At 37.1% G+C, this 21,008-nt stretch overlaps 1 protein-coding gene across 2 annotated transcripts in view; it reads right to left on the minus strand.

Moving 5' to 3' along the window:
- Positions 1-21,008, minus strand: part of LRRC16A (leucine rich repeat containing 16A) — a 371,092-nt gene that overhangs the window by 159,143 nt on the left and 190,941 nt on the right. For both annotated transcript variants that reach the window (XM_011966488.1, XM_011966487.1), the window contains exons 9-11: positions 8,040-8,115; positions 2,762-2,850; positions 1,456-1,550 (exon numbers count right to left, since the gene is read on the minus strand). In XM_011966488.1, coding sequence (XP_011821878.1) covers positions 1,456-1,550; positions 2,762-2,850; positions 8,040-8,115 — 260 coding nt within the window. The remainder of the gene's footprint in view (positions 1-1,455; positions 1,551-2,761; positions 2,851-8,039; positions 8,116-21,008) is intronic.

Raw genomic sequence — 21,008 nt, forward strand, 5'->3', positions numbered from 1 at the left:
CATCAGTGTTCCACTAAGAATTCAAATTCTCGAGTTTCCCTTTCTAAACTTACTGACTCCTCTCTCTACACATCCACTTTTAATAAAACATTCTGACTCTTCGTGAACTCTAGTCCTTCATCCTTTCCCTATTCTCACACTCAAATCTTGTTAAATATTAAAATATAATAGTGGTAAAGAGAAATCTAAGATAGTCCCCAAGATTCTCACCCCCTGGTGTATACGCCCTGTGCAAATTTCCTTGAATATGGGGGTGGGGAGCAGTAAATATACTGTTGACTCTTGAACAACACGGGTTTGAACTGCACTGGTCCACTTCTGTGTGGATTTTTCTCCACCTCTGCCACTGCAGACACAGCAAGATTAAGGCCTCCTTTTCTTCCTCCTCCTCCTCAGCCTAGTCAATGTGAAGATGACCAAGATAAAGACCTTTATGATGATCTACTTCCGCTTAACAAATAGGAAATATATTTTCTCTTTCTTATGATTTTATTAATAAAATTTTATTTTATTTGGCTTAAAGAATACTATATAATACATATAACACACAAATTACACATTAGTCAACTTTTTATTGGCAAGGCTTCCAGTCAACAGTGCTATTAGCAGTTAAATTTTGAGGGAGTCAAAAGTTACATGTGGATTTTTGATGGCTTATGGTCAGTGATTCTCACTCTTGAGTTGTTCAAGGGTCAACAGTAATGAGACATCCCTACCACGATTAGGTTACTAATCACTTGACTTTGAGTTCATGAAAAACAGGGAAATTGTCATAGGTGGGTCTGATCCAGTCAGGTGAACTGTTTAAAAGAAACTAAAGCATCAGAGAGATGTGCTCCAGCTAGCCTCACACACAAAGCAAACTGCTATGTTGTGAGATAAGGGGGTCACATGACAAGAACCCTTCTAGGAGCACGGCCTCTAGGAGCTGCGAGTGGTGCCCACTGGCAGCTAGCAAGAAACTGGGGACCTCGAGCCTATAGCTCCAAGGAAATTAATTCCACCAACAACCAGTGAACTTAAGGAGGACTCCAGGTCACAGATGAGAGCACAACCCCTGCTGACAACTTGCTTTGTCTTGAGAGACCCAGAGCACAGAACCCAGCTAACCCGTACCCAGACTCCTGAGCCAAGACACTATGAGATAATAAATTGGTATCATTTTAAGCTGCCAAGCATGTGGTAATTTGTTATGCAGGACTATATAACTAATAAAATACATTAAAAATAATATCTTCCTTTCCTTTTGTTTCACTTCAAAAAAACCTAAGCAGATCATACAATTTTAACATAAGTATTTATATGAAAGGGTGGAAAGAACTGGAAGCCAACAGGACAATCAACAGCACTTATAATTACAACTTAGCTTGATACAGCTCTTCAGGCATGGCTAAATTAAAATTCTCTAATCCTCTTACAATTCTGGCATCAATGATAATGAGAACCCCGCAGTACCTCTATCCTCCAGTGGGTTGCCAGCAAGGTTAATTGTGTGGAGTCCTGAGTTGGGATTATGCGCTAGAGCACTGGCCAGTTTTTGTGCAAAATCTCTGCATGTAAACAAAACAATAAGATTAAGCAACAAAATGTAAAATGTAAAACCAAATGTAAAACCATTCGAATGGAACATTTAAAGCTTAGAACAGAGTGAAATCTAAATAGAGAAACTTCCCTTACAATATTAGTCTATATAGCATATATTTCTTAATACCCATTAATACCTCATTAGAGAATTTGTAAAGCCACAGCCAGAAAATGGTTCATTCTGACTGGCCAAAAGCGAAAAGAAAATACATAATTGCCCCTTTAAAGGCACTCTGTTGTATGCTATTAATAGTACTTTCTGGCCCCTCCATAATTAAAAAAAAAAAAAAATCCTGGATCGAACCTGCTTTTCATGAAAATTATAGTATTTACCATATCTTATTTCTCATTTCATGCAACTGTGAATGCAAAACTGATTACACTAATTATTAAGTTTAAAGGTTACAATTGCTAGCGCTACATTTTGGCAAAAATTAAAACCATTGTTTTAGTTATGTTTAACTTGAAATAATGTACTAAGTGCTATGATTATGAAACTGTCAACCATCCTCACTTAGCAGCAGTGAAATCTTTATTCTACTAGATTCTAACTCTTATGCTCTTAACAGTAGGCTTAGGTAGTGACTACTAAACCACTAGATAAAGACTATGCAAGCATTAACCTGAGAAAGAAAAAAATGACTAAAACTGATCAAAGCAAAGCAGTAAAGTCATATGAAATACGTTATCACTATGACCACGAGTAATGATAATAAAACCTACATATACCATCTACAGAGTAAAAGGCACTTTGTCAAATACTTTACATATATTAATTCATTTACCCTCGCAATTTTAATTGTATAAAATAGGCATTATTATTATCCCCATTTTAAGAGTGAAGAGAATGAGGCACAGAAAGCTTAAGCAACTTCTGTAAGGCCATGAGAAGTCTGGCTCAAGGATCCATGCTCTTAAAAATGATACTACGTACTCGCAAAAATATCAAGTGACACAGTATCAAGAGATGTTACCAAATTATTAGGCTTCATGATGATGGGAATTATACGGATTTCTTTTTTCCAGAAGGAAAAACATTGCTGTATATGTGATCAGCCCAATTTAAAAAACAAAAAACAAAAAAACAAAAAACAAAAAAAAAACTATGAATTAATTAGAAGAGCAAATGGCACAGAGTTTTAAAACAACATATTTATAGATTCAGGAAAATACTCACGTTCTAAGTCCAGCATTTTCCAACACCAATTCTTCCAGTCGATTGGACCTACTCACCACCCTCAAGATCTGTTCACAGACATCAGTGGACTGTAACAGAAAACATTCTTTGACTACTCCATAACTCTAAAGAAGAAAAACTTTATTGTTATAAATCTATGCAATGCAAAGTTTTAATTAAGTAAAACATCACTCATTCAACAAACCTTGAATGAGCATCTTCCACTATGCACCATCGTGATGAAGATCCTGGAAACACAATGTTATAAAGGAGAAAGTCCCTGCCTTCAAGAGTGTGCCATCCAGCAGGGTAAACAGACAAGAAGAACACTATGGTCAGAGTTTGTGTCCCCCCTCCCAAAATTCATAGTTAAAAACCTAATCCCCACTGTGATAGCGTTAGCAATTAGGTGCCTTTGGGAACTGACTAGGTCATGGTGGTGGGGCCTTCATGAAGGAATTAGTGCTTTCATAGAAGAGGCCCCAGAGAGCTACCTTGCCCCTTCCACCTAGTAAAGACACAGCTAAAAGGCACCACCTGTGAACAACAAAGTGTGCTCTCACTAGACACCAAGTCTACTGGAGCCTTGATCTTGGACTTCTCTGCCTCCAGAACTGGGAAATAAACCTGTTGTTTATAAGCTACCTAATGTATGGTATTTTGTTATAGCAACCTGAATGAAATAAGATAAAAATATACAATTATGATAAAATAATAAAAAGACCATTTTGGTAGGGCTATGCATACATATAAGTGCACCTAATCCAGGTTCACAAAATCAAGAGGACTTCCCAAAGAAGGTGACGTTCAAAATGGAGAACTGAAGACTAAATGTTAGTGATGATGATAATGATGTTGAAAATATCTTTGCTGAGTTCTCACCATGTGTCAGGCACTGAGTTAAGTCCTCTATGTGTATTTCATTATAAAACCATTAAAGATTATTATTCCATTTTCATAGATAAGAAAATTAAGGTTTAAAGATGTCATAAACTTAAACAGGAAGGCTAAATAAGTACTTGATGAATGCTAGCTGGTATTAGGATGTTCCTACTGGAATGTGAATAGGATAAAATGGGAAACAACCTAATAATACGAAAAAGTTTAATAAATAATAATCTCATGTTAATAAACATGTTTTCAAAACAACCATTATATAGTTGTATAACTATTATGCCTATATGTTAAACAAGATTACAACAATTAAAATGAGTAATATATAACAACATTTTGAGGGGACTATGAAAAATGAAGAGTTGTGCCCTGGTGGTAGAATTGTGCATATTTTAAAAAAATATTTATTAATGTTTTTATATTTATAACCTGCCTCATTCCAAAACTAATTTAAAGTGGTTCTTGACCTTAATATTACTTATACATTAAAAAGTCATTTTGGCTCATGTCTGTAATCCCAGAACTTTGGGAAACTGAAGAAGGCAGATTACTTGAGCCCAAGAGTTCAAGACTAGCTTTGGGAACATGGTGAAATTTCATGTCTACAAAATATACAAAAAGTAGCCGGGTGCGTCCCAGACTGCACGCGCCTGCAGTCCCAGCTACTCAGGAGACTAAGGTGGGAGGATCGCTTGAGCCCAAGATGTTGAGGCTGCAGTGAGCCGTCATCGCACCACTGCATCCCAGCCTGGGTCACAGAGTGAGACCCTGTTTCACACGTGCACACACACACATACACACACACACAAAGTGATTTTAAAATTCTCCTTGCAACCTAGCGTGTACTAAATACTTCATGATATTAAAAAAGAAAGAGTGAGAGAAAGAAGGCATGTTCTGTGTGCCATAGCATACAATATCAAAGCACTTTCTTTTCATAAAATATCACATAAAAATATTACAGTACTTTGACTTATCATATAACAAATACCCAACTGGATTAATCATAACTGGAACACAGTCTGAAGGTGGCACAAGTTCTCTAGTCAAGTATTTTTAAGAAAACCTAACTTAGAAACACCCCAAGTCCCATAGCATGTAAGGCTCTCATAATTCTTATTTGTTGTTTGATTCCATTCTGTCAATAATGCCACTTTCACACTATTCCTGGGTTTCCAATGTGTCCCACTGATTAAGGAAGAAAGAGAAAAATTAATTCCAATTGACCTGATGCCTGCAATTTACATTATGCTGACAGTGATGATATTCAAAATGGTGACCCCCTTATCAGTACAATTCTTTATCTCACAATGTACATACAAGGGTCTTATTCTGTGCTGTCATGATAAAAAGTGACTACTTAGATAATGTTTTTGCGGATATTATCCTAATTACCAGAAATAATTCTTGGGATCATTACCATTTCTGGGCTACCTTGCAGTGCACCCAGAAAACTAATTTACCATAATGCTTTGAAGATTTACAGCCCATTGGGGTATAAATACCATAACACAAATTTATTAAGGAAAATGTATGAAAGTGTCTCCAACTTTTCTTTAAAATGCCAGTAGGGGAGATGTATAACAAATCATTCATGACTAAATTAATTCTACTAATTTTTATTGAGTGCCAGGTACATTAAAAGCATCATTTTCTACAGGGATGAATATAAGGAAATGAAACTTTTAAAGGGAGACACACTTAAACCTAGCTACTAAGTATAATGTGATAATTCCAGTAGTATTTTCCAAATGTCTACAGCATGTGCAGCACTATGTGCATCAATTTAGGAAATTTTTAAAAAACTGGATACAGTGACTCTCCAGGAGCTTGCATTCAGTTAAAAAATGAATGTAAACAACAAAAACTAGAATCACTATAGAGTAATAAATGAACTATTGTAAAATAAATTAATTTTTTAAAACTGGAACTTTAGAACTGAAAGAAACCATATACATTATCTCGTCCCACCATGTCATTCCCTAAAGACTAAAAAAAGATGCGATGATGCTCACCAATTTGCCTGAGCTGCAAAACAGAAGAAGCTGAGCAAGACTCCAATTCTACTATTTTTTTAATGAGTCAAGAATGTTGGCCAAAAACATGGTCCTAATTGCATATTCAGTACCATTTTTTAAAAAAATCCTTGACTCAAATTAGAAATACTGATTGCTAATTTGCTTCATAAGATCAACATAAAGTCATATTTTTCTTGTGGCACCTTAGCACAGGAGGCTTTTATGGGACTAGTAACAATCTTAACCCAGAGAGCTCATATAACTTGAGAAGCAGTCACTTATTTTTGCCCTTGCACTTCATGTTTACAAAAATCCAAAGACGTGCTTCTTCATATTGTCCTTTTCTTTGAATAAACCCAATGTTACACAGTGCTCCGAGACTGCCCACTTCAGTACCCATCAAAAGAGAAAGTATCATTTCAACTTTGGGTAAAAAAATGAAGAATTTAGTATTCTTTTTGAAGACCTGTAGAGTAATATCCACAAAGATCACTTCATTTTAAAATACCAAATATTAAAAATATATGCAACCTGTATTTTTGTGTTTAAATCTCAGTTAATAGAAAAGCAGCATGAGCAGTCCTCACATCCTGTCACTCCACTTCCTTCCATCCCAGGACACCCAAGAAAGCATAATAGCATTTACCTGCTTTGTTTTGCCAGGACTGAAATGATTAGGTGCATATTTTATGTCCTAAACATCTAAGGCAGCTGAAAGGAGATGATACCTGGGAGGAATAATGACAGAATGGCAGCAACAATTGCCTGGACACCTTCCTGTAATTGCAGGTTGGGACAATCTCCAAAAGTGAGATATCCACAACCTTCCTGAAACCCTCTTGAGGCCCCATTTTGAAATTCACAAGCTTATGTAAATGATTGAATGAGCCAGAAAAACTGACATGGTAGCAAACCACTGTTCTCTCTGATCCCACAACCCCTGGACTAATCCCCTTCTCATTCCTCCAATGGCTCCCCTTTCCCACCTGTACTCTTTGCTGGCTCAGGCCTGGAAATGGTCCCATCCCAGCAAGCAGCAAACAAGGGACATCTATTCTTAGGTCTGCCATCATGGCTACCTGTCTGCTCCCTGAGGGCTCACCTGGCTCCAACTCATGCCAACCCTCACTCCATCATCACTGCTCAGACACAACTCTTGTTTGAATTATATAGTTCACATAATTCATACTCTCATATATGTTCATTTCTCAATCTCTTTGATAACTTATTAGACATATACTTATTAAACCAATTTTTATTAAATAGTTACTATGAGTCACACACTCTCATAAGTACTGGATAGAGATGAGTAAGAAATGGTTCCAACTAGCTCACAATAACAGGTATGCAGGAAGCTGAGGCCCTGGAAGGTCAGGTAAGTTATCTAAGGTAACACAGCCTTATAATAAAAATCAGAATCTGAAATCCAGGTTTCTCATTCCAAGTCCAAGCATTTTCCTCTACCATATTGGCTCTTAAGGGACCCCAAATGAGTTTAGTCCATTTTCATACATACAATGTTTTAGGCCACCCCTACCCCAAGCAAATTCAGAGAACCAAGTCGCCTGCCCACTAGCCAGTCTCAACCCTCCATTTCCTACAGATCCATGTCTTACTACAAGTCTGATGTATTCACTATGAAAATCTTAAACCCCCAGATCCTATGACCTCTGAAAGTTAGAGACTTAAACATGAGAGTCTCCAGGAAAACATACAAATACTTTCTTATCCCATAACAAACACCAGAGAGTTAATTTATGGATAAGCATCCATCCATATGACTGATATGAACTGGCAACAACCCCAAGACAGCATCTTATTTCCACTAATAAAATACACCAAATATTTTTCTCCTTCGTACCTTATGAAAACAGATTTCACTTTAATTTAATTTTGCTTTCATATAAATCTACCCAAAACCCATCTAGAAAATCAACATTAACTATCATTACTCGACCAGGGGAACTCTACCTGCTAATATTTTCCTAAATTCTTAGGAAGGGAAACTTTGTAGACACAGAGTGTAAGATAGGAATATAAAATCTGCTATTTGCAGCTGTGCAAACGTAACTTTAACAGTTTTTGTCAACTGAATGGTTTGTACTAAAGGCTACACTAAATGTATCTTTTTGTTCATCTTCTTAAATTGCCTGAAATAGCTGAATATATGAGGAAATACTTGGAAGCATCTCACATCACAAATTTTACTAAACGTTATGCAAATCATTTAAAGGAAAATATCTCCTCAAGAAATAAAATGTATATAGTTTACCAGTACAGTAAAATTTTTTTTTTTTTTTTACAATTATTGGGTTTTTGAAATTCAGCAAAGCCAAGCAACATTTGCTGCATGTTTGATTACTTACCAGTTTTAGATCCTTAGAGGACAGCTTTGTGAACCACTGATTATATTCCAGAGCAGCAATGATAGGTATTAAGTCCCTGGAAACAGAAACAAAGTACATGAAAGTGCTCCTACAGTAGCTACACTGACACTTAATTTTTAATCCATGACATCCAAGTTCACCTGTTAATTTCTATTGTTCACAGATACATCTAGTAGGCCATGAGACAACAACTAAGTTCTCAAAGACTGATCTTCAAAGTTCCCAAAAGTTAAAGTAAATTGTCTCCAGGGACTCTTTCCTACTTGCAAAGGAAAAGAGACTGGTATCAGAATTTGCTGGAAGAACCTCCTTGCTCTGAGAGATATCATACCTCTAAGTCCATATCAATAACAAGTCTTACTTCTTTAGACCTCTCCTTCATAAAATCTTTTTTTTTTTTTTAAGACAGGGTCTCACTTTGTCACCCAAGGTGGAGTGCAGTGACATGGATCATGGCTCACTGCAGCCTTGACTTCCCAAACTCAGGTGATTCTCCCACCTCAGCCTCTCAAGTAGCTGGGACTACAGGCACGTGCCCCCACGCCTGGCTAATTTTTGTACAGATGGAGTTTCCCCATGTTTCTCAGGCTAGTCTCAAACTCTTGGGCTCAAAGCAATCCACCCACTTTGGCCCTCACCCAAAGTGCTGGGATTACAGGTGTAAGCCACAGTGCCTGGCCTCCTTCATAAATTCTTTAACCATCAATTATCTCATATAGTATTCTCTAGTCAGAGGAGTTCATATTGCAAGCGAGATACTGCCTACCCTGACAGTAAGTGGCACTGGATGGATGCCCAATGCTTAGCAAGCATTTTGCAACCATTTGGTCTTTTTTTTAGTTCCTACTAGTGATTACATCCATAAGATAGCCCAGGTGCATTTTTGTCTTAGGCTTCATATCAGCTCTTCGACCACAGAGTGAAGCTATCTGCATGACAGTTCTGCCTCCATTCCAATTTTGCAGCCTAAGCTCCCACAACTCATCCCATGCTCAAGACAAAAAGCTGACAACTCATTACTCATCTAATATGATGTGCAATTTCACATTCAGAATAATCTTTTACTGCTCTGTTATGAAAATTTGTGTGTCCTTAAATGCCACTACTATCACACATCCTCACCTCCTTAAGTCCTCCCCTGGTCAAACCCCACCTCCCTTTTTAGCATTTATTCATTCTATCTTATATTATATTTTGTTGCTTTAAGCATCCTTACCACCCCCAATTATTAAGTTCTTTGAAAACCAAGCCTTTGTCTACTTCAGTTTTTTAGCTTTAGTGAGGTAATAGCAGTTTTATACTCAGTGCAGGACAAGTAGCAGATACTCAAATTTTTACTGAAATAGAAAAGAAAGGCAGAAGGTGGAAAGAGGTCTGAGAATTAATATTATCTCATCGCTCTGGGTGTCGGCCCTGTGCTTGGCACTCTACATAGGCCAGTTCGTTTAAATCTCAAAACAACCCCAGGAGTTACTGTTGTTTACATCTTACAGATGAAGGAACAGATGCTCAGAAAATAAAGTGAAACTAGGCCAAAGGGACAGAATTGCAGTCAGAACCCTGGCTCTGAAGCACCATGTGTCTGCAGTTTCAATCGACATGCTTTAAAAAGATGAGATGAGTGCCCACAGGTAGTAGAAAAAAAAAAAAATCCAGAGAAATAGGTAGGCTCAGTCATGTGTTTCCACATGCCAGGTTTTCTACTGACAAGCCTCTTTACTAACTTTGCCTAAGTTTAAATTTTTTTTTTAAGTTTTAGATTAAAAAGGAGAACAACACTTTCAATAGTTATTTTACGGTCTTCACTCGCCTCGTGCCCCTCCACTGACATGCTCTCTGGGCTCAGAACAAGGCCCTGTATCTCTCCCTGTTGCCTAATTACAGGTTGTAGCTTCTCTAACGGTGATTCCACCTTATTACAGAGTCCCCAAAGCCCACGCTGAGAGTTCTCATGTATATTTCAACATTCAGAACTACGGCAAAGCAGTCTCATCGCATCTTTTTTGTGGATTTAATGTCCAGGAGTGACCATACTTGGGAACGACTTTTTTGTGTAGTCTGTCACATGATCTGATTTGAAGTATAACTGGCTTTTGTCATAGATGAAGTCATTTTCAGGAATTGAAGGGCACATCATTTCACAGAATCATGAAGGCAGTGGGTAAAACAGCATCATCTCTACATACGACAATACTTAACACTAAAAATGCTTATTGTTCAATATTAAATTTTTAAGGTATACAGCATTCTAAAGTGTACATTTGTGTGATATAATCAAGAATTGGGATTAATAAAATCTACATATAAAAAAGATACAAATGCTAACAAATATAGACTTTTCTTAAGAAAGAAATACAACCAAACGTCATAAGGATACCGTGTTAGCATTAAAGGTGATATTAATTTCTTCTAACAAAATTATTATGTTTTAAAATTGCTCTATGATTCATATGCATAATCTATTTTACAAAATTAAATCGTCTATGGATGATATAAACAAAATTTTGCTCTAGAAAAAATTATTCATGAGGAGGATGGAGACTAAGTATATTGGCATGGTTTGCCTACCATGGTTCTCTAAATTGTGTTAATGCCTAGGCTTTTTATGCTAAAAAACAACTAGAAGGAGACAATCACATATTATATTCAGTAGATATTTATTTAGTCCTTAGTACTAGGCAGGGTTATTAGGCTCTGAGAGCTAAGAGATGAAAAAGAAGCATAGCTCTTATTCCTCTATCACACTCCAATGGTAAAGAAAAACTCCTACTCAACTATCTGTAATACAATAGGAGATGTGCTGAATAGGGAAAATGTTAAAAAACAAACAAACAAAAAGCCCTAAGAGCACAGTAGGACAGCAAGTAATTCAGCCTGAAGTAAATGGGGAATGGTTCACCGGCTTCAAAGATCAGAAGGAAACCAACCAGCCAGGGAGACAGAGTATTTTAAGAAATTAGGAATAGCATATACAATGGCATGGGAACCTGAGCATATCCAGCAATTCCATCCATTCTTATGTTCAACAAATGCCAGCCATCGTGCATGAATCACTGGGCCTGGTGCAGAAATGAACACAGAAAATGGTCCCTGCCCTGTAAGACTGATGGCCTGGCAGAGCCTAGCAGGAGACTCAGGAAGGAAAAAGCAGCCATAATACAGTGAAACAAGCCCTAGTGAGGTAGGGGGAATACAAAATACTATGTGTGCAAATAAAAGGGGTGCTAATCAAGACAACCAAGTTGAGAAAGAGGATGTTACTGAGCCCTCAGAGTGGGATGAGACACATATTCTAAGCAGAAGAAATGGGCAACAAAGTCAGGTATGGCTTAGTCTAAGAGTTTTTAGAGCTCCGAAAAGCACAATATGAAAATAAAAAAAACTGATAAACTGGACTTTATTCAACATTAAAAACTTCTGCTCTATAAAAGATGTTAAAAGAAGAAAAAGATAAGCCACATGCTGACAGAAACTATTTACAAATCCCATTTCTGAAAAAAGAATTGCATCCAAAATGCATAAAGAACTATCAAAAATAAAAAACAATTACCTCAGTTTTTTTAAACGGGCAGAAGATCTAAACAGACACTTCACTAAGTAAGATATATATACAGCAAATAAGCATATGAATGGATGCTCACAGTTTTTAGCCATTAGAAAAATGCATTAAGGAAAAACCAAAAAGTGATGCACGGTTTAAAAAAGAGAAAAAAAAGTTTTTAAAAAACCTGACAATACCAGTTGCTAATAAGGACCCAGAGCAACTGGAACTCTCAAATGTGGCCGATGAGGATGCAAAATGATACACTCAATGAAGAAAACAGTTTGACAGCATCTTATTTAGGTTTAACAGATATTTGACATCTGATCCAGCAATCCCATTTCTAGGAAATTACCCAAGGAAAATCAAAATTTATGTTCACATAAAAATGTAGACAATTATTTATTTTTAAGAGCTATGTTCATAATTACCAGAAACTAAGAACAATACGGATGTCCTTCAAACTACAGGACTGTCAAGGCTAGATTAGAAGAGGTAATAATACAGCTCTATCCAGCTCCCTCTCATGGCAAGCTCACCCATGGAATGCAGCGCTGCCTTGCAGCAGACAGCCAGCATCGAGCACCAAACACGTGAATGAGGAACGCTTCATTGTGATTCCTGACTGTTCTTGCTGTGGCCATTAAGTTTGAGGGGCTTTGTTACATAGCAATAGATAACCAGAACACTTAGCACCTAGAAATGAGGCTTGAAAGCTACAGTTAGGAGGCTTGACTGCATGCATGCAAGGCAGTCATAGAAAACTTTTGAACAGAAATGTTTCAGAAAGTTAATTTCTGCAACATCAGTGGGAGTTATCAGAGGCAAGGTAACAGTCTCCACAATGCAGACATGATGTATCAGAGATATAGCAGGAGTCTAAGGCAGAAGGTGGGTGTGGGTTCAGAGGCTAGAACAAGGACCAAGGCAAAATAGTAATTTTTTCCAAATTGATTTATAGATGCAAGTAATGTAATGCCAATCAAAATAGGTATACTTTTGTGATAAAACTATAAAGGAACACAAAGATTACCGGAACCATTATTATAACTGGGCAGGGCAGGTGAAGAAGGAGGGAACCGTGATTGAAAATTGATATATGTAAGTCTTTTAAGGAGAGGTAGTAGCCTATTTCTTGCGTTAAATGGTGGACATAGTAGTTAAATTTACAAAGATTTCCATCTTGGTATATATCTGCATACTTTTCTGTAAGGAGACAAGTACAAGGATGGCCTTAACAGCATTACAGATAACAGACAATACACTAACCAAAATGTCTGACAAACATTCAGCAGAATGGATAAATTATGGAATGTTCATACATTAGAATACAAAACAGAAACAAAAGTTAATACATTATAGCTACACATACCAACATGTAAAACCTCAATTTCTTAGATACTTAATACCTCTCAGCCTGGCCGCAACATGCTGAGAATGAGGAGCCTACAGTGTAAGACCAAGTGCTCAGGAAGTACTTCAGCAAACGCTTTATGTAAGAGGCAAGGTCTAGTCTAGAGAGACATTCAGGACCCCTAGAATTTACTACTCTCTGGGCATCAAGTCACCATGACAGCCAGAACAAACATGAAGACCAAGGATCAGGGAGACTCAGGCCTGCATGGGACAAACAAGTTTGCATACAATAAAAAAATTACGGAGCCAGTAATAATCAAGACTCTGATGAGGTCTCATTTTAATAGAAAATACAAAATACACAAGACAGTAGGTAACTAACCTCATTTCTGAGAGTTCATCTTCCTGGATGGCTTTCTTAGGACGCAGTAATAAGTGAGCACATAAACAGATCATGAATAAATATTTAATCTGACATTTGCATGGGCCTCCCTACTGCTGTGCTGATACCAACTCACTGCAAAGGACTACCTGATTTTCCCTGGTGGAGTTTATGGCAGGACCGATCCTTCCTCGTGTTTTCAGTAAGTGCTGATGCAATTAATTGACTTAAGAGGAAAGGTTTCCAAACATCAGCCATTGTCATATTAACTGATTTCTCTTAGTTGGAAGTGGTAACAACTTTTTACCATCACCAGTTCATCATATTTATTTTACATTCCCCACTGTGTTTTGCTTTGACATCCTAAGAAACTCCTAATTATGATGGAACCTTTGATCTGAAAAGTAAAGTCAGCCTTAAAAGAAGTGATAACAGTTGAGAGAACCCTCTCATGAGTCCTGTCAACATGGCAACACAGCATTCTCCTGTATATTTCCAAACATTACTTCTATCATTTCCTTAAAATGGTAGCAAAAACATCTTAAGACTACAAACCCTGAGGAGAAGGATCCAGTATTAACATCTTTTACAGCCACGTCGCACAGTCATTTCTTACATGACACTGAAGAGAGATGAGACAGTTAATATTCACTAACTTTTTCCTGTTGTAAATTTATTATACATAGAGTTTTTTTGGTTTTGTTATTAGTCTAATGACTTGTTGAGGAGTGTAAAAAATGTTGGGATCCAGGTCAGGTGTGGTGACTCACACCTGTAATCCCAGCACCTTGGGAAGCTGAGGCAAGTGGATAGCTTTTGCCCAGGAATTCAAGACCAGCCTGGGCAACATTGTGAAACCCCGTCTTTACAAATAAATCATAAATCAAATGTAAAAAATTAAAAATATAAAAATTAGCCAAGCATAGTGGTGCATGCCTGTAGTCTCAAGCTACTAAGGATGAAGTGGGAGGATCAACTGAGCCCAGGAGGTCAAGACAGGGTGATACAAGACCCTGTCTTTAAAAAAAAAAAAAAAAGAAAAAGTTGGGATCCCTATTTCTCGTGTCAGTTGACACTTCAGAATAATAGAAACCTCCCCTTAAAACTCAAAAGAATCAAGTTTTTCTCTTATACCTTTCCAGAAGAAAAAGCCATCATAAAACTGATAAAGAGTACCACAGAAAAAAAAACCATGAACTAGTCTCAGGAAATCCAAAATTTTCTGTAACATAGGGATTCACTAACTTTACTTTTTTTCAATTAAGAAAACTTGTCACTTTAGATAACTGTTCATTTTTTAAAAAGGAAGACCTTTAAAAGATATGAAAATAGCAAGCATTTATTTGAACATTTTTATGTACTAATACAAAGTGCTTTAAATATATTTATCCATATAGTCTTCATAATTACCCCAGAAGAGAGGTATAATTATTAACCCCATTTTCAGATGAACACTCCAAAGGCACAGGGAAGTTTGATGTATGCACAGTTACAAGGCTAGCTGAGGCAGAGCCAGGATTCAAAAGCAGCCAGTGTGACTCATGATCCTGTGTCTTAACCACTGTGCTGTCATCTCACTCATGACTAACTTGCCTTCCATACCATCAAAAAAGTCTTCATACTCTACAGAGGAAACCAGGATGGTATATCCACAGGTTTTCAGATCAAAGGATCGAAAACCCCTTCCATCACAATTAACGAATCATTTGGTTTCTGATTTTAAAGTTTTGTTTTGTTTTCTTTTTGAGACGGAGTCTCGCTCTGTCACCCAGGCTGGAGCGTAGTGGTGGATCTCGGCTCACTGCAACCTCTGCCTCCCAATTCAAGCAATTCTCCTGCCTCAGCCTCCCAAGTAGCTGGGATTACAGGCGTATGCCACCACGCCTGACTAATTTTTTGTATTTTTAGCAGAGTATTAAGATGTATTCTGAAGTTTCAACTGTACCATCCCCTTTTTTTCTGAACCTCAAAAATAAACTGCTAATATGTGGGGGCTAATTTATAATAAAAAGTTAAAATGCAAAAACAAAGAAGTTGGCAAGGGATTGAGAGTCTAGATCTCTTGCCAAATTCTTTGCTACTCTACATTCTAGATAACCCATTAAACCTAGATTACCTAGTTTGATCCCATCTTTTTGATCTGTATGACTTTATAAGAATTTAATTTTCCTAGTTATTATTATCAATACAAATTTCCCTCCTTACTCCCTTTCCCTTGCCTGCCATCTCTCTGAAATTTTTAAAACACTGTGTAAACACAGTGTTAAATATACCAGGAAAGTGTTAAAGAACAAAAATAACTGACGGATGTTAAGGACATCTAGCAAGTCCCACAACCTGCAACGTGAGAAAAGCACAAATAGAGCAGTAATTCAATGAACAACATCATGATTATTCTTAGTATATCCACCTACCACAGGAGTGAAGATTTCCCTCTAATAAATCTTATAAACATTTAAAGGCTCAAAGGAGGTGTTTTAATGCAAGAATGCACAGCCTTGCCACTCTTCATGCTCCATGCATGCACACAATAGATTATGCACTCTCATGGAAAGGCTGGTAAAACTCAGAGCATATTCATTTGACATATTCATTTGATAGCCTTTCTGGGAATAATTTAGACTTTCCTCCATTCCATCTATTTTGGAAATGGGAGTTGGAGAGTTTTAAAAAGTTAAGAATGTCACAAATGAGCTATTCCTTCCTGCTATCCTAACTTATATGTCCTGTATATTATTAAATCATTAGTGGAACCACTCATCAACTCTGGGAAGGATGTAAATACCTAAAACAGTTCCCAGATGAGGACATTCCTAGAGGTCTAAATGAGTGGTCTCTACATTTTTTTATCATTCATCCCCAACAGCAAAGAATTTTGAATATTCCCCCCTCTAAAAAATGTGTTAATCTATAAATCATACACATGTACTGCAGCACTAATATATTAAGCTCAGTATAAAACATACACACATGCATAAATAAAATGAATAAGAAAAATTAGACAAAAATCAAGTTCTACTATTAGCGTCACATCCCCAACATATCATCATCTTATTCGTTCCTTAGAATTCATCTCACCCAGGTTGAGGACTATTGGCCTACAGAACTATTTCAAGAAATTCAGGACTGGAAACAGAAGCCAATGGTGTTCACACCTGATTCCACTCACCAAACAGCAATGCTTTTATAAATGAGACAAGGAATTAAAAAAAAAAGATGGATCTTTGATTAGGAAAAGAATGACAGCAGTGTCCTCAGGACAACCTTGCCAGACATAATCCACACTCAGAACTCTTTCCTGATAGTATCACACTCAAGAATGTCACCTTGATCAGTAAGAAATATGACAACACAAAAAAGCATGAATCTGCTGCCTGGACTCTTGTGAGCCAAGTTGAAGCTCAATGATGCATGTCATGGAGTCTTCAAACAATTCATGAGATTAGCTCCTCTTTAACATCTTCCAGGAACACGAGAAATCAATGTAGTTATAGCTATATATTTTCTTCTTCTTGGCACCAGTACCTCTACCTTCATAATTCCCTACCACTCCAAATTACAGGGTAATTAAATTTTTTAACATGTCAGCTCACAGACCTTTGAGAAATCCCATGAGAAATTTACAACAAATTTTCAATCTATGCTTTTTTTGGCCTACTGATAACCTAAAACAGAACAAACGGAAAGAATATACTTAAATAAGATGCCAACTGGACATTTTATAAATAACAACTGGAGTGGGCATTTTTCCAAGTACTTCCTAATTACGGTTCTCCAGAGATTAACTGGCTAGATCTAGCATGATCACTGTCATCCTTATTCCTGAATGCTTATTCAGCAACAACAGAGGGACTGGTCCTAGATTCAGTTCTGATAGAACCATAGTAAATAAATAAGAAAACATTATCACAACATTCAAATTGCTTACAAATTACCATGAAGCACCTAGATAGATCTAATTGGTTTTAGGGAAGTAGCAAGATATATAGAAACAGGAAGCCAAGTCCACATTGAAAAGAGAACAGCAAGCTGGATGACTGATAAAGCAGCCCCAGGACAGGACGATGCACCTGCCTCTCCATCCTTCGGTTCCTGTGGCTATAGATCACATGATATAAGCGGCACAGTGTCCTAACACTGGGCCTATGTCTGAAGAAGAGCAAATCCTAGGCAAATCAGAGGGGTGAGGACAGTAGTAGGGGCTCTTGGTGACAGAAGAATGACCAAGGCACTGCCCTGTCACCACACCTGGACCTTCTAAAACCATGTCTCACGTGTGGTGATGGGGTCCCACACAGACAGAATGTTGCTTCCTCCATCTCTGTGCTTCAGATGAGCAAGGTGCCAAAACCATGTTTCATCCTCTCAGACCTGTGACATTAACATCAGTGCCTCTCCCATGACTCAAATCCCCGGCTTTGAATCTGAACTGGTCCTGGGAAAATGGTAGTTACAAACCTCTAGGCAGAAGAAAATAATGACCTGGATGAGTAAACTAAAAGAAACAAATGGAACTGTATAAGAATCCAGATAGAATTTAGCCATGGCTTCAAGCAAAATGGGGTTAAGAATGTCATTAAAGCTGTAACTGCCGACCTGAGCAGGGTAGTAAACAATATTTGAGTAATCTGACAGGCTTTCTAGAAATAATCCTACCTCGCAGGATTCTCCACCAGAGCAGATCACTCACTGTCCCTTAAAAATCCTTTATTCTGGGACAATGGCTTGACTGTAGAGTATCACATCACAGAGCATGAGCAAGACAGACACAGCCTAGCCCTCAGTGAATTTCCATTCCAGAAGCACTGATAGTTTTAAGGACTGTTACAAATGGATGTTTCTAAGTAGGAAGACTAAATATAATGGCAAGAAAAAGTGGAATGAAAAAATAAAGCTAGCCGGGCGCAGTGGCTCAAGCCTGTAATCCCAGCACTTTGGGAGGCTGAGACGGGCGGATCACGAGGTCAGGAGATCGAGACCATCCTGGTAAACACGGTGAAACCCCGTCTCTACTAAAAAATACAAAAAAAACCTAGCTGGGCGAGGTGGCAGGCGCCTGTAGTTCCAGCTACTCAGGAGGCTGAGGCAGGAGAATGGCGTAAACCCGGCAGGCGGAGCTTGCAGTGAGCTGAGATCCGACCATTGCACTCCAGCCTGGGTGACAGAGCGAGACTCCGCCTCAAAAAATAAAATAAAATAAAATAAAAAAAGCTTTGGATGATGGCCAGTCAGAAGAGTTTTTTTATTGACTCTATGAAATAAGTACAGCTTTCTACAAGGAACTCTAGCTGTAATATGAAGTTCACAGATCTTGACATACAAATGCATGCAGAATCTAATTTTAATAAATATAAGTGGCAAACACGGTTGCGCGCTTGTATCTGAATTATGTTCAAATAGGGGACATATGTTCAAATATGCTCAAAAAGGGAACATAGGAACTAATTGTCATAGAGGGAAAATTAATGTATACATATGAGAATGTCTCCCCATTTTTGCTAACAAACTCCAGCTCAACACATAGCCCATTTAATGTCTTCTCTGACACCTCCACATTTTCTAATTCCTCTTCTCTGTATCTCACACCTCAATGAGAAAAATACCAGTAGAGGTTAAGAGAATAACCCACACACATCACATCAACTTATGCCACAATGAATCCTACAACTGTGCCATTTAAGTGCAGACTGATGTCTCCATGAATTAGCATGTTCAAGTTTCTACTACATCGAAATATTCAGCTAATAAAATGTAATTCAATTAGCGAAATACTATCAAAGCCCATCTAAAAGGACTGAGAGCAGTCTCTTTATATATAACCTGGCTCTAATTTTAATAGTAAAACTAGTAAAAAACAGTAAAAAAAAAATTTGAGTACCATCTTGTTTTTTAATATTTAGTTATTGCATTCCAAAGACTACAATAGTAATATTTACACACATATTATAAAACAAGGAGAAATGTTAAAATGAGTCAATAATAAATACAAAGTTCCACTACTTTTTTGTAGCCCACCTTGGATTTTTCTCTAGATACATACATTTCACATTAGAGGCGGCTGATCTAGAGCAGGTATCAGCAAACTACAGCCCATGACACCTGTTTGTGCAAATACAGTTTTATTGGAACATAGAAATACTCATTCATGTATTGTCTAGGTCTGTTTTTAAGCTACCACAGTGGAACTGTATAATTGCAACAGCAACTGTCTGGCTCATAAAGTCTAAAATATTTACTATCTGGTCCTTGACAAAAAAAAAAAAAAAGTTTTCCAAATCCTCCACTAGAGTCTCAATAACGACAAATGTCCTTCTAGCCCCTTAATTAGGCAAGAAAAGTAGATTATTTGGGTCTGCCCCACTAATGCAGTCTTTACTGATGAAATGAAAATTCTCCAACTAAAGAATTAGTAAATAATTTTTCTAAAAGGTTTGACAAATTTCTCATGCTACATATTTCAGGTAACTGTATTTAGTGGCTTATTTAAATATAGTTTCCCTTTGCCTACAGATTAATTAAACATGGTGGGTTAGTTGCTGGATGAGACCGAATTAAACATGGATTAGTTGAAAAGTTTAGCACTGACCCTATACATACCTACCAATGGTATAAAAACCATTATGGCATAATAAAGTAAGTCAAAAAAAAAAAAAAAACAAAAAAAAAACACTCCAGCTGCCCTATAGTGTCTTCACTCCCATGGGCCAGATGTTCTCCAAGGATGGACCCTTGGGGACCCTGAGATTCATTCAGGAGGTTCACAGGTTCAAAATTGTTTTCATAACAACACTAAAACAAACCTATCCTTTCACTGTGTTGACCTTTGCGTGGAAGGTACAAAAGCAATGGTGAGGAAAACTGCTAGCACCTGAGCACAAGCCCAGGCGGGCGTCTTCACTGGCATAAGCTCCTACTTTTTTAAACAAACGTCGATTTCATTTTAGAATGTCCTCAGTGAAGCAGTAAACATTACTCATTTTATTAAATTTTAGCTCTTAAGTACAAACGTTTTAATATCCTGTGTAACAAAATGAGAAGTACGTTCAAAATGAGATGTTCCTCTATATATCAAAGTGATCACTGTCTCAATGTAAAGTGTTTGTGTGATAGTTGCATTTTAAGCAGAACTAGCTCCTTTTTTTCAGTGGGCCATCACAAAAAAATGACAATATACAGTTATTTAGATTTGGGATTTGGTAGACATTCCCTCTAAAATGTAAGAAGTAATCTGGTCACTTAAAGATATAACTTCACCTGATACTATGGTTTTTTTGTTTTGTTTTGTTTTGTTTTTCTCCAATAGTAAAATTGTATCTTTCAAGCAAAAATTTAAATTTTGGAAAACTTTTATCTGCTACTATGAGCTCGACAGCTCTGAAGTATTTTTTAAAAGTTTTATAAGATCAGTGATGATAGTTATCAAATGTCTTTCTTTTTTCTTTTGCTATTGTACAAGAGGAAGATACTTGAAAACTATGTATAACTCGATGAACCAATATTTTCTAAGTTACCAATGTACAATGCTACAAAATTATGTATGGATAAGACCCAGTGGAAGGATAAGATAGACCAAACAGACTTTAATGTAAAAAAATTAAAAAAAGTTCATTGATACGGTTCTGATTCTACATTGCAACTTATCTTTAAGAAACCACCACTTACTGAGTTG

Source organism: Mandrillus leucophaeus, unplaced genomic scaffold (genome assembly GCF_000951045.1).
Source record: "Mandrillus leucophaeus isolate KB7577 unplaced genomic scaffold, Mleu.le_1.0 Scaffold760, whole genome shotgun sequence".
Lineage (NCBI taxonomy): Eukaryota > Metazoa > Chordata > Mammalia > Primates > Cercopithecidae > Mandrillus > Mandrillus leucophaeus.